At 35.6% G+C, this 14950-nt stretch overlaps 1 protein-coding gene across 1 annotated transcript in view; it reads left to right on the top strand.

Annotated features, from left to right (window-relative positions):
• The window catches only part of LOC145296831 (SREBP regulating gene protein-like), a 35825-nt gene that overhangs the window by 8800 nt on the left and 12075 nt on the right, over positions 1-14950 (top strand). The window contains exon 2 of the mRNA XM_080142946.1: positions 11369-11528. Within this exon, the coding sequence (XP_079999072.1) occupies positions 11369-11528 (160 nt within the window). The remainder of the gene's footprint in view (positions 1-11368; positions 11529-14950) is intronic.

The raw sequence follows: 14950 nt of genomic DNA, 5'->3' as shown, positions 1-14950 counted from the left end.
TACTCAGACCCAGAGAACGGACTCAATATCCTCCACCTGCACAACCTTAGGAACATCCTGAGAATCACCTAGTAGGACTGTCTCAAAAAGAGCATCCTTGATCAGGTAGAGTTCTGAAACATGTTTGCTCTGCTTACCTAATGTCAACTCCAATGGTTTGATCATATCAGGTGATGGGAGGATCTTGAAGAGCATTCTATTTGGCAAATTGTCAATCAACTTCAGACAAGTAGAAAGACCTATCCTATACAACAAGGATGTCTGCAAGCAAAACATGAGAACAGGTGGCATCAACCTGGGAGACAATGACTGAAGAGCACAGCCATTGATGAAGTGCTGTGCAGACATGCTCCAAGAAGAGAGAGAGCATAAATGATAAAAGGGTCCAACAGAGTGGTCAGAACCAGACTCCATTTCCTCTGTGGCAATTCCACCAGGGGTCACTGATGCAGGATAGGGCTGCACAATCACAGCTAATATTGCGATTCAGCAACAGATTAATTTTAGGTGCAGAACTCTATTGTCTTTTAGCACAAATCGATGCCAGCAAGAAAATGTGACCATATAAAAATAAAACATTTCAGTTAATGTAACCTCCGACCTTCTTGAGGTGTATCTTGTCGAACTTGGAGAATCTGTGCGGAATTTTGAATGGAACCCTTTATTAAATCTGTATAGGTAGTAAAAAATATATAGATAATTAGTAGTTAAACTGCATATCTGAAAGCAAGAATTAAATATTTCTTATGTTTCTAAATTTTTTAGATGAGGATCGATAATTTGATCTTAAGTGTTATTCACACACACATGCATACTCGGCTCATTTCCTTTAATAATGACAAGAAACTTTCTCAACCACCAATAGCAATGGCTAAAGATACATCACCTGTAAGTACTTTGTTAAAACTCCTTGGCTTAATATTTGCAGGGAATAGATACATCGAGAGCATTGCCAAAGCTGCTGCGAAGAAGGTGGGCTCTCTCTACCATGCTAGAAAGTTACTTACGCCTGAAAGTATCTTGTACCTCTACAAGGCCACCATTCGCCCATGTATGGAGTATTGTTGCCACATCTGGGCTGGTGCATGTATTAGTCTCTTCCTCTTGGACAGGGTTCAAAAGAGAGTCGCCAACCTGATAGGTCCTGAACTGTAATCTAAGCTTCAGCCTCTGTCCCATCGACAAAATGTTGCATTCCTCTGCCGGGGGTGCCTTTCAGGTTAAAATGGTTAAAATTGACACTTGTTCTTATTAAAAAAAATTGATGCCTTGGATTTTTATAAAACTTTCTGAAAAGTTGTAACTGATTTCTATATACTTTTGCTTGTCTATACTTTGCGATAACTCTTGGGTGTGCCCCAGGGGCTCTTTTAGGGCTAATAAAAACACTCCATTTTTGGGACTATTTTACTATATTTGTCCAAAATTTTCTGTGTATGTCTATTTAGCAGTTTTGCATGGTGCTGAACTCAAATTTAAATATGTTAAGGCCTTGGGGACTTTTGGGGTTAAATGGTTGGGGGGGGGGGGCAAATATTGGACTTGGTCATTTCTTTTTTGCATGATGTAGAACTCAAATTTAAATATGTTAAAATCTAAAACTGCACTGTTTGTTCATTTTCATCAGGATTTAACATTCCTTGGAGACTTTTCGGGCTAAATGGGTGGGGGAGGGCAAATGCTGAACTTAGTCATTTTTTTATGCCTCATTCACTGTGCATTCATGGGGGACCATGTATGCTTCACTTGTTTTTTTTCTGTCTTCTAAATGATAAAACAGTATTTGTAATGAGTATGCCAAGAATATCGGTACTTTAGCAAAGAGTCAATCTTAGAAATGCCGAAAGGAGTTTATAATTTGAAAGCTATTTTACTTTTTTTTTTTTTTTTTTAATTTATTTTTAGAGGCTAAAAATTTCTTTAACTCTAACTTAACTCTTCACTCGCTTATTGTCGACTGCCGTTTTACATTTTTATTGCAGGTTTTTAAAACTACTGCAGCTATACTGAACTCTTCTGCAAAGACTACTAAAACCATTAAAGAGAAGAAAAAGAGATTAAATACAAAATCTGTCTTTAACAGTTGAAATCCTAAGCTATTTCTTCTTTCACTTCAGAAGAAAAAAAAAAGCCGAAGAATGTCACCCAATTTTAATGTTTGTATTGTTAGACTAATTTAAGAAAAAGCTTAATCTACGAGACATTCTTTCCATTGTTAAGTAGAATAAAATAGAAAAACCGTTACATTGTTTTCCATTTTTTGTTAAATGTTTCAAGCTGGATGAAAATTCAATTCTGTTATAATACTAGCCTGCGTGTTTGGAGGTGTGTGTTGAGCAAAAAAAAAAAATAAATAAATGAAAAAGTGGTAGTAGGCGGGCAGGCTCAAACCCGTACTGCGAAGGAGGAAAAGAATGTGAAAAAAAACGTGACATCTTTGCCGTTGTGTCCGTCGCTAAACCAGAAGTGGTGAAGGTTTAAATTAAGGCTAGTCAATCGAAAAGAAGGGATGACTTTCAAAATTATCGGCGAAAAAAGCGACCCCTCCTTGTAGAAAAGTACCTAATTGAGGTTGAAGGAATTAATGTTTTTAGCCAATTTTTCGATATTTGTCATCTGAAGGGTCGAGCTTCAAAATGATACCCATGTCGTGAAAATCCATCACTAACATACATTTTCGCTTTTATATTATAGATTATTGCAGTATGTTACCAATTACTCTTTTTGTTGTTCTTCTTAAAGTGTCCAGTAACAATCATGGCTCTCCATTCTTCTCTGTTCTTGGTTTTTCTCATGAGCTCATTGTGGTGCCCTCTTTATTCATTGCAAATTAATTTAAACTGTCTGTAAATTTTGTGCATTGTCTCCCTCTGCTCTTGTTTCCGCATATTTTGCCACTCCCTAACAGTTTCTCTAGTCCGTCAGCCTTAATTATATGACTGAAGAATTTAAGCTGTCTTTCTTTGATAGTATTCTGCATTTGTTTCTCTCTCTCTCTCTCTCTCTCTCTCTCTCTTATCAGACTTTCATGATTCTCCATATGAAACACATCTCCAGTGCTTCTAGTCGTGTGTTCTGTGTCCTTGGTTAGGGTTCAGCATTCGCATCTGTATCTCCCTTTTACATAAAATTAATTTCTGGTCTTAAACTATATATTTTTTTTTTTTTTTTAATCCAAGAATAAAATTTTAATTTACGTTTTAAAGTTTTTCAAGTCAAATTTTAATTAAAGCTTTTAATGGCTGGGGGAAATTTTTTGATTTTTATTTGTTTTTTCTTGTGGCAAAAATATTTAGTAAAAGTCTATTTTCCCAGACCAAGGACAATAACTCTATTTGGTAAGGGTAGCTTCTACGTACAACTTTTATATCTTATACAATAAAGTCGATTTCTAGCTTATTTCAATGACCATTATAGATTTCAAACCAAAACATTTATATCCTAGTGCATTCCACCAGCCATTATGGCCAAGTCTAGATTGGAAATTAAAAAATTAGATTCAGATTCTTAGTATTCTTAGAAATCTGACGCCTTCCAAGATCTGATTGTTATGCGCGATAATTTTGTTTTTAATTTATGATTTCAAGAAGATTTATCAAATCTGATTAAAAAAAACAATGGAGATGGGTACAAACTCGGATGTGGAGAAGGTATATTTGGATGAAAAAGCTATTGAGGCTTTTCGGCAGTTTAGTTATGTTAGTGTTAGCATTGGAGCACCTATAGAAGAGCAGTTGCTAGTGAAATTGCAAAAGTTAGAAGTGGATGGAGCAAGTTTAGGGAATTTTTGGCATTGCTAAGGAGTAGAGAATTATACTGTCAGCCAAGGAAAGACTCTATCAGGCATGTGCTAAAAAAATGTGGGATACCATACAGAGCATTTGCTAAAAAAAATGTTTTATGAGTTTATTTTTTATTTTATTTATTTTTTTCATGCTTTGTTTAGTGGTAGAGTAATTTTTTAAACTAATTTTTTAGTATAGCCTCCACCTTCAAACCCTAAAAAAAGTGTAGAGAATTTATCTTTTCTAGCAAAATCTTCATTTGGTGAATGAGCAAGTAATGTGGGTCGTTTTACATTAAAATTCACGTTCTGGGGTGGGAGTGTAGTTCTAAAAATTAGAGGGGGGGGTGACAGGTTGGAATATTCATCTTAATTTCAGATTATTTTGCTGTTGAACACTTTCTCAGTGCTTATTTAGTAATAATATTGTCAATTAAAAATGTCTGCCAGAGAAAATAAAAACAACTTTTCCAGTTCATATTTATAGATTTTAAAAAGTAAAATAAAATTTTATTTCTAGACATAAAATAATTTTTTTTAGTTCTCTCCAAACAAGCGTAGCAGCAGTTACATTTATAAAAGGGCAACCTGGGTGGGAAGTTGGGTAGCAAGATGTTCATATTACATTTAAATTCCTGAGGAAAGAAACTATTAGATTAAGTGTTCCAGTATCCTAGGATACTTGCAGTGAAGGAGTGGGATTTTGCTGCTAGTTTAGTGAGTGGGGGGTATTTTTGTTGAGGGAAGGGGGTTACAAGTGCAGTAAGTTCATTGGAATGCATTTTATGAAAATACTTGTAAAACAAGCACAATGATGCAATGCTGTGGTGATGTGACAGGGGCTGGAGGTTAACAGACTATGTAGAACCTATTAGATTAGAAACTGTTTTGGAATCGACAATTAATTTTATCCAGAATATTGACAGAACCAAGTAAAATAGATGGGGTATTGCAACTGTGTTCCTATTCTACAATTAAACCTCAACATTAAAAAACGACCCTGGTCTCTAACTCTGTCCCATAGGGAGGCATAGTATATAGGTACAATTAAACCTTAATTTTATTTATTTATTTATTGTTTTTAGTTTATTGCTTGCCAAAACATTACAATATTAAGCCCACATTAAAAACCAACCTTGTGTCTACTGTTACCCAAGTGATTGTGTTGTTTTGTTGCCAAGCAACTTTATTTATCAAATAAGTAATATACTTATTTGTTTTTAATTCTTAACCACAACACTGTTTCAGAAGGTTACATTAAAAAGAAAATGTTAAAGAATTTGCGTTAAGGCAGAAGAGATATTCGTAAACATTGAATTCTGTAAGTTTTTGCTTTTATAATTAAAAAAATATTCAATCTTTTGTCAGTATTTTGATGTTTTTAATCTTGGTGTTTCTGCAGAATTCGAATCTAACCAAAAATACTTTTGCCAAACAAAATGTGAAACAAGTTAATGTTAGTCAGGAGTTGCAGATTGTTTTAATCTCCTTCTCATGGCGAGAATGTTAGACATAAGGTCAAGAAAGTGGGATTTGAAAAGCTATTGTCCAAAAGGAATAGTACTCTGGCCAAACAAAAAGTTCAGTTGTTAGTGTTAGGATTAACAAAAAATAAGTACGGTCATTAGCATTAGAGTTTTTAATAAAAGGCTGATTGTTGGCATTAGAGTTAAAAAAAACAAACAAAAAAACAACTTTGGTTGTTAAGGTTGAAAAAAAAAACAAGTTCAGTTGTTAGCGTTGGGTTAGAAAAAAAAAACAAGCTCGTTCGTTAGGTTAGGAAAAAAAAAAACAAGCTCGTTCGTTAGCGTTAAGTTAGAAAAAAACAAATTCTATCATTAGTGTCAGAGTAAACAAAACCAAACAAAAGACAGTTTAGTTCAAATTCTGTAGAAGTACTTAAATCTTCTACCCTTATTTATACAGAAAGTTTTCTACTGAGCATTAACCTCTCCTTGGGGAACTTTTACATATCCCCTTAAAAAAAATGCTTCTGACTCGCCCAACTAGCAGCATCCCTTCATTGTAGAGATCCCTAGATACCAGAAATTTTTTTTTATCCTTTTAGCTTCTTTCCTCCAACTGCTTACTCGGACTTTATATTCTTCCTCTATATTCCTAACATTAAGCATTAATTCCATGAACATTTTTTTCCAAGAACTTTTTTCATCTGTAGAATATGCTGACACAACATTGCTTCCTTGAAGGCTACAACATGTCCATCTTCAAATCTAATGTCAACAAATATGTCATAAATATCCTCAGTTGTCTGTGTATGTATATATTATGTATGTCCAGCTGAAAGTAAAAAAAAAATTACAAAAAAGATACATAAAGTTGTTATTGTAACATTATTACTTTACTTTAGTAATTCATAAAAATAAAACTAGAAAGAAAGAAATAAAAATCCGAGTCGGCCTTTTATCCTTTTTTACACAATATGTTTGTTACCGTTACTCACCCATCTCGACACCAGCTTTATACGTCCATCTTTTTCGACCGCACTCTTTCTTCTCCCTTCATTTTACACGGTCATCTCCTTCGGTGCCGACTTTATTTGTCTTTGACCATATGGTGACCTTTTTTTTTCCTTTTTCTTCAGACGCAAGCTCGAACACACTTGCTAATTTGCATACGTGTTCAGATACTGCTCTTGCTGCTAATACAATCGCTTGTCATTCATCCTTTGGCTGCTGCTGTTATTTTCATACGCACTCATATGTGCTTTGTTACAGTATATTCTTAATCAGCGATGCCTTGGATGAATAGTGTGTAAAATTTAGAAAAATTTATTGATTCTTTGGGGTAAACTGAACTGGGTTTCATTCCAATGTCGTTTTTTCAGTGTTACTGTTATGTACTAATCAGGAAAGAAAACGTCAACCATTACCTGAAAATTGTTTGTGTGTCTATCCAGCTAAAGAGGACTGGACTGGACTGGACAGAAGAGAAAGAGAGGATTGGGGAAATAGAGGGGAAAGATGGAGAAAGGGAGAGAGATGGAAGTTTTCATAAAAATGTTATTCACCCCCCCCCCCTCGGGTAGCCCTGCTAGTTTTTAATTTAAACAAAAGGCTGGTTTCTGCCAAAACTGGATTTTATTTATCTTTGTCTTTCACCTCCTCTCCTTTGTTTTTTTTTTTTTTAAATTACATCTTTACCCCAAACAAGGCACAGTGGCACTTTGATGTAGAGGGCTACTATCAGGGACATGAGTTGCAGGGATACTATGTAGGGAGTTGAGCAGTAAGATGTCTGTTCACATTATGCTTGAACTTATGCATGTCAGGAAAGTTGTAGAAGCAGGAAACCGGAAGGGAATTCCAAAGTCTAGCAGTTCTGGGGAAGAAACTATTAGAGTAGAAGTCTTTCTTACATCTACGGATCTCTACTGTGTAGGGGTGGGACTTTGCTGCTTGTCGGGTTTGTTGTGGGTATTTACGTTGAGGGGATACAAGGGCTTGTAGTTTGTTGGAGCATCCATCATTAAAATACTTGTAAAACAGGCAGAGGGATGCAACATTTCGTTGATGGGACAGAGGTTGGAGCTTAAATGACAGTTCCAGATCTATCAGGTTGGTGACTCTCTTTTGAACCCTGTCCAGGAGTGAGAGACTCCTGCTTTTTCATTCTGTCCCTTTTACTGTTTTCTTTCTCTCTTTGTCTTTCTCGTTTCCTTTTCCTCTCTTATGATAGTTTTCAGAAAGAACTATGTTCATCTTCATGACTTGATTCACAAAGAATGATTTTCTGCCCCCCACCCTTCCAGCATGAAGTGTCTTTCTCTTAAGTTTGGTTTTCTTGCTGTCTAAGATAGATATTGTAATAATAGCTTTAAACATGTTTTTACTATCTATCGTTACATGTCATCGAAGTCGATTTTAATTGTTTTTGTGGTGTGATCTGCCTTTTTTTCCACGCACACACAGGGCTGTAGTTTCCAAGTTAGGAACTTCATCTTGATTTTAGCCTTTTCTTTTTTGAACGCTGCTCTCTCTACACACACACAGTGCTAATGCCTACTAGACACCAACCTTGAGTATGTAAGATCTTTCTGTACAAGAGTTTGTCAGGACAACCTGGCATGAGGATACTTCACCTTACGAATAAACCCTGATCAAATATTCAAAATCACATAATATTTGTAGCCCAAATAAAATCTATTCAGTATGGTTAACCCACATTGGCTTATATGAGGAATGGTGCATCTTCTCCAAGTAATGTTGGCTTTAGTAACAGCACGAAGTTGGATACTCCACCAGACTAGATGAATTCTTGTCCTGAAATCCAGTAACACCAAGAGATCAAAAGAAAAATATACTATAACCTATATTGCTGGTAAATTGGGGAGAGTAAAATTAATATCCCTAACTTCTTTATTAATTCAACATTTGAGAGGTTAATAAGAATTAGTAATGGTACAATTCCATTTTTTTTTTTTTTTTTACCAATTTCAGTGCAATTACTAATTCTGTTCTAAATTCCTGCTCCTGGTACAATTACTAACTCTGATTTTTTAAAAATCTCTAAATATTTAACTAGAGTTATTATTTTTTTCCAGATTATGATAAAAAAAAACAAAAAAACATGTAATATGTGCATATATCCTTGCAAATGTAAAAATACACGTGTGTGTGTGGGGGGTGATCTATATCTTTTAGTTTCAATAGTAGTTTAAAATCAATAAATATTATCTTATCGTGATATTATCTTATCGTGAAGGAAAATTAAGTTTAAAACAAAGACAAAAAAAAAATTTTTTGTAGTGGAAAATACACACTAATTTTTTCCATTCTGGTACCCTAAAATGTTCTGATTTTTTTTTTTTTTTTTTCTCCAAATTCCAATTAATCATCCCAACACTAATAAAAAATATTTGAATATCTATGTATCTCATATAGAAATCAAGTGTTAGCCCTAGGAAGGGTCTCCTTGATTTTTTTAGAACTTCGACCAAACTAAAATTTTCCGTTAGAAAACTTGTCTCGATTTCAGCTTTTTTGCCTTTGGCTACTCACATTCATGTTTAGAAACTTTTAAGCTCAACTCTTTTATTAGTATTTACGTCTGTTATTTGCAACCCTTTTATGTATTGTTTTATGTCATGTGTTTGTCTTTGACAAAATTTCTCTGTGAGAAATGTAGGTAAAATAGAAAGTATCTACTTCATCATGGCCGCTGTATCTGAAATCAGGAATTGTGAACCGATGTTAATCTCCCCTCACCCCCCCCCCAAAAAAAAAAAACATATCTAGATATTTTAGGTTACATAACTTTGGGTAGAATTTTTATTTTATCTGTATAAATAAAACAGATGTATGTATGCTACTGGTCACATAACACTGAAATTAACAGGAAATAATAATCATGCACCAAGGATGGTTTATAACGAGTAAAATCTTTGTTTGGATGGATGAATAATGCGTACAGAAATATTTCAGCAAGTTGAAATGCAAAATATTCATTTCAACTTGCTGACATATTTTTATCTTGTGCATGCACAAATTCATTCATAGCTTGAAGTCGTTTTAATTTAAAATTTTTCTTATCTATCTGTCAATAGCTCACATGATAGGGAATGTGGCTGGAGCACTAAATTTTTTTAGTTTCTATTCTAACTGATGGTACCCAAGTCATTTTTTTTTTTTTTTTTTTTTTTTTTTTTTTTTTTGTAATCTGTACTATATGTCTTTATAATAATCAATAGAGAATTGACTTTGTAATGATATATACAAAATTTACATTTTACTACCAGGTAAGGCCGGGCGCCCTCCCACTAGTTATTTATAAAAAATAGTTTGAATGTATTATCTATATTATATTCCTCTTAGTGTATCTGTCCATTCCACTTTTTCTTGAAAAATGAAATTTTGTATGATCAGGTACAGTGGATTAAGTATTATGGTATCTGTTTGGTGTACAGTTAAGGATTAGTATTTAATTAGCACAAATTTAACCATATTCAACCATAAATTTGTCATAAAGCTCTTATTCTAAATCAATGGGCTATAACTTTTGCTTGTTTTTAATTGATAAAAAAAGTTTAGTTTGTTATATAATTGTTTACTACTTTGTAATATCGTTATATTCGCTTAATAATTAAACTATTTAAAAAAAAAATATCTTCAAAATAAAAAGTGCATTCTAATTATAAAAAAAAATAGTTTAGTGTGATTATTTGTTAAAAAAAAATATTTTCAAAATTAATTTATTACAAAAAAAAATTCGATAAAAAAAAATATTGTTGGATTTTAGAATTGTCAAAAACAAATTTGCAAAAATAAAAAAAAAATTAGATTTAAAAATCGGACCTAAAATATAATTGAGAATTTTTTTTTTATTATTATTAAACACCGGTATGCAATTTCCAATTCCAGATATATGTATACAAATTCAATTGTTATTTTACTATTACTCTTTCGTTATCATTGTCTTCTTTTCTTTATATTTCAACTTTATTGTATCCACAATAACACAATATATTCAACACTGGCAGTGCTTGTCTTGGAGAATAGCTTTAACATGTGCATTGCTACTGAAATAATAAAACGAAATATCAAATATTACAATTTTATATGAACAGAAATTAAGTTGATGACCTGATTAAATCTATTATTGAAACATGATTGCTGTTGTATAGCCATTCACCATATTTTATTATTACTAGTTGTACCTATTAGTGATGGGATGATTCCAATATTTTTCCCGATTCTGATTCTTTATAAATCTCAAAATATTTAAATATAGATGTGTTGTTTCCCGATTAGCATAATAGTGGGGCAGGTTATCTCAATATTCCATAAGAATCTTTCACCTAGTGATACAAGCACCAAGTGAAAGATTGTTTCAGCAATTTACCCCACTATAAAAACACATATTAAACATGCATATATTTTCTCAAAAATAAAAACACACTAGTGTGGGTGGGGTGGGGGGTGATCAATAGCTTTTAGTTTAAAATCAATAAAGATTGATTTCATTATTACTAGTAGCAGTGAAAGATTTGGTTTTAAACAAAATCAAATAATAATAAAAAAAAGATAATAAAAGGAATCGTCTTTGAAATGGAAAATAGGCACAATTTTTCCGATTCCGATTAATCGTTCCAACACGAATACCTATCCAGTGTTACCTAAAAGGATGCAGTGAAATCATTTTAGTTTTTAATTTTCATTGGTTTGCACATTTTTAAACAAAAGTGGACAGCTATGAGTTCTTCCCTTTTCTGATTTTTTTTAATTTTTAGGTGATTATTAAAAAATGTTTTATATTAGCAGTTAAGTAATTAAGTAATGTTTTAAATAAATTCTAGATAAGTATGTTATTATATTGGCAATAACATGGCAGAACAATAACAAATAAATGTTGGCGAGTAAGAAGCAAAGTTTGATTTGTCAGTTTAAATGCTGTTTGGGTTTGACTTTTAAAATCGGATAAGATAACTTTATATGTTAGATTATATGTCTATAGATAACATCAGACTTAACTGCAATGAGTGTGCACACGTATTTCAATTTATATCTGAAAACGATATTTTGAATTTAAATTAAAACCTAAAATCTGAATTTTGTTTTCTTATTACAGGGGGAGAGCGGCCTAATTTCTGAAGAATATGAAGTGAAGCACACAATTCTTCGGCAACCTTTCCAGTGGCAGCCCAATGTACCCGAAGTGGAAAATGGGACCAAAATATATAAATGCAGAAATTCCGTTCAGGGTATAAAACTCATTGCGGATGACCGAGGTCAGTCAAGTTTCCAAACAAATTACAAATTTAGTCAGTTGTGTTTTCCGTGATAGAAACGTTGGTTGAATTTTAAAATAAAATGCACGTAAGATATGTTTGTAAGCCAAAGTACAATTACAATATTATGAAAATAAACAAATATTTGTTTAAAATTAATATTTAGGTGATATACGGCATCTACAGAATTTTATAGATTCTTTTTTTTTTTTCTTGCCATGATGTCAAATTGAAGAAAACAAGGCCAGTAGCGTGTTCTCGTGTAATGAATGAATGCGTGAATGTAGGATTGACATGAAATTCTTAAAGATAAACTAAAATGACCGAAAAATGAGCTGAAATGACTTAAATAAATAAAAAGTAAATGACTTAGAATGACTTTAATGAACTTAAAGATGAATTGAATGACCTTAAGAATGACTTGAATGCTTAAAAAAATAACTGGAATCCTTCAAAAACAACTTGAATGACTTCAATGGCTTTGAGACTTACTGGTTGTAAAGTGGGTGATCATTTTACATTAAATTAATACAGAAAAGTGATTCCCCACTTTATATCACAAAGTTACAAACATAAGTACAGCATGTAGTAAGAACAGATACTACACTTTGATCTTTATATATTTTATTGCTTTTAAAAATTTTGAGAATACAATTAAGTAAAAAACAAAAGATTCTTAAACAACAAAATTAGGCACAAGGCCCTACAAGAGATTGGGGAGGGGAAGGGTTCAGGGTCTTTGTGACTAAAGTGATTAAAAGTAATAAATGTAGACTTTGGAGTCTTACTCTTGACTGGCAACATTTACCAAAATACCTCATTCACTCTATGGATCTTAATCTAACTAATAAATCCCCAGCGTTTAAAAGTCAAAAACATATTTACAATTTATAAACAGTTGTCTGTGTGTTTGTGTATGCATTTTTTTTTTTTTTTTTTTTTTTTTTTTAATTTTGTGTGTGTGTGCATGTGTGAAAAAATAAAATAAAATTCAATTTCATTAGAAAATAAAGTTTTTGAATTAAGAGAAAGATTGTTCGTGGAGTGGGGAAAAACTGATCAAAAGTGTTCATATCAAAAACAAAAAATAAATCCTACTGGGTTATTAGTGAGGCCCCCCCCCTGTACTAATCTAGGTGACTAGACCCCCTACTGTTTTCCGGGGAACCGAAAACAGGCAGGGCGATCCCTAATGGGGATTGGGGAAAATACCTTAATGGAAGTGGGAGAAAACAAAGCAACGGGTGGAGGGGGGTTGGAAGGTGACCTCTGAATGGGGGAGTGACCGGGGATGTTGAAAAAACAAGGATGTGGCACAAAGGGGATGGGCAGACTCAGAGGTTCTCTAGTACCAAAAAATAAAATCAGGAACAGGATCTCATTTGTACCACCAGTCAAGAGTCTTCTTAAAATGACTTAGCTAGAATCTAAGCGGGATGGGTTCCGAAGGACCAGCACCACCCATGCCATGCTTAAGGAGGGAACACGTATTGAAACTTGGCTCCTCGACGGATGCACAAACTAGTGCTGTGCACCCACCTCTTGTCAAATTCCACTCTAGGCAACCTCCTCCAATTGCATCTGATCTTTACTTTAAGCAAATGTTTAAAGTAAACGATCAGATCCTGATCCGGAACAGATGTCCCTTCGCGGACCAACTTGAGGCACGTGATCCAAATCACCATGCGCGCTACTGCCAGGATCGCCAGGAAAACCATTCTTTCCTCCCTGGGGAACGGCGGCTCTATGTTGTACACAAAATAACCTTCGTCGAGATCGAGCGGACATTCGGCATCAATGCGAGGCGTTAAACCCCCCCCCCCCCCCCAAACTCCAATAAGGGCTGGATCCGGCTGCAACTAAAAAACGCGTGCCCGATCGTTTCGGGCTCGCGTTTGTCACAGCGCGGACAGAAGCCCCTCGTATGTTCTTTATACCAGCAGAGTTCGTCGAGAAGGGGCAGCACGTTTCAGACCAGTCGCTAGGTGAGGGAAAATTCCGAGTTGTTCAGAATCTCCCGTCCCGGCGCCCAACTCCAATGAGAATGGACAACCTCCATCGACCATCCCATCCACCTACAAAGTGGATCCTTCGCGGTCCCCTCCGCTAGCTCCCGATAAAGTTTCTTTTTTGGCTGATCGAGGACACTGGTCCCTGGCAAAGCTCTAAGAGCGGTCCAGCATTCGGAGAAGAACTTAGACTCCTCCCTCGGTCTACGACGACCTTCTACCGAGGGGTTGGGTTTGAGATTGGGAAACGAGTTTTCAACCACAGGGACCCAAGGAGCGTCTTCTTCAAGCGAACGACCCAGAATAGCCAATCTCTCAGCATTTCTATGACACAAGAGACTGGGCTGACCCAGGCCTCCCTCGCTTGGACTCTGGACACAGACCTCTCTGCAGACATAATGCTTACCATCGTTCCATAATAGTGAATCGAGGCGCCCTTGCAAGCGGGTTAGTTGTTCTGCAGGGAGAAGAAGTACAGACAATCGGTAAAGGATGAGTGGAAAGACGTATGTAGCACACGCCTCCGCCCGACCCTTCAAGGACAATTTCCTTCCAGTCCAAGTCTTCACCGACGATTTGACCTTGCCATATACTTCCGACCAATTTTTTTCCAGCTGAAGTCCCGGTCCAAACCAGACACCGAGAATACAGACCGGTCCATCGGTCCAGCTGAAAATACCTGGAAGCGAGTTTACCCCGGTCCAGGCCCCCAATTGCAGGCCGACAGACTTGCTGCATTTGAAGATGGCCCCTGTGACTTCTTCGTATCGAGCGAGCACCTCAACCACCTCGACCACCGCTTGAACGTCCATGTGGCAAGACACGAACACGGTGACGTCATCAGCGAACGCGGAAACCCTGGCTCGTGTGCCTCCAGGGAGAGCTATTCCGCACAGGACTGGTGTAGCCGCCTCGTCCCTTAACTTGCAAAGGAGGGGTTCCAACGCCAGGACGTACAACAGAGGCGACAACGGACAACCCTGACGCACCGACCAAGAGACAGCGAATGACTCCGACAGCTTACCGTTGATCTGTACCGCTACTGTCGACCTATCATACAGGACAAAGATCCACTTGCGGAAGTCCGGATTAAATCCGGCGGCCTCTAGCACAGCTCCCAGGAACCGATGGTCGACACTATCGAATGCCTTGGACTGATCTAAACTGATCAGCACGGCTTCGGCGTCGTCTTCTGTCCCCTCTATGATCGAGCATATCAAATGCAAATTGTCTTGAATCGATCTCCCCTTCACAGCATAAGTCTGGTCCGGTTCGATCAAGTCAGTGATGACAACCTGCAAACGATTTGCAAGAATCTTTGCCAAAATCTTTAACTCTGTGTTTAGCAGAGTCAAGGGCCTAAAATCGTCTAAATTTTCCACCCCACCATGCCGTTGACCTTTCCTCAGCAAT

The sequence above is a fragment of the Euprymna scolopes genome, chromosome 2, assembly GCF_053919585.1.
Source record: "Euprymna scolopes isolate OS-2025 chromosome 2, ASM5391958v1, whole genome shotgun sequence".
NCBI lineage: Eukaryota > Metazoa > Mollusca > Cephalopoda > Sepiida > Sepiolidae > Euprymna > Euprymna scolopes.
This window is presented reverse-complemented; position numbering and strand designations above follow the sequence as displayed.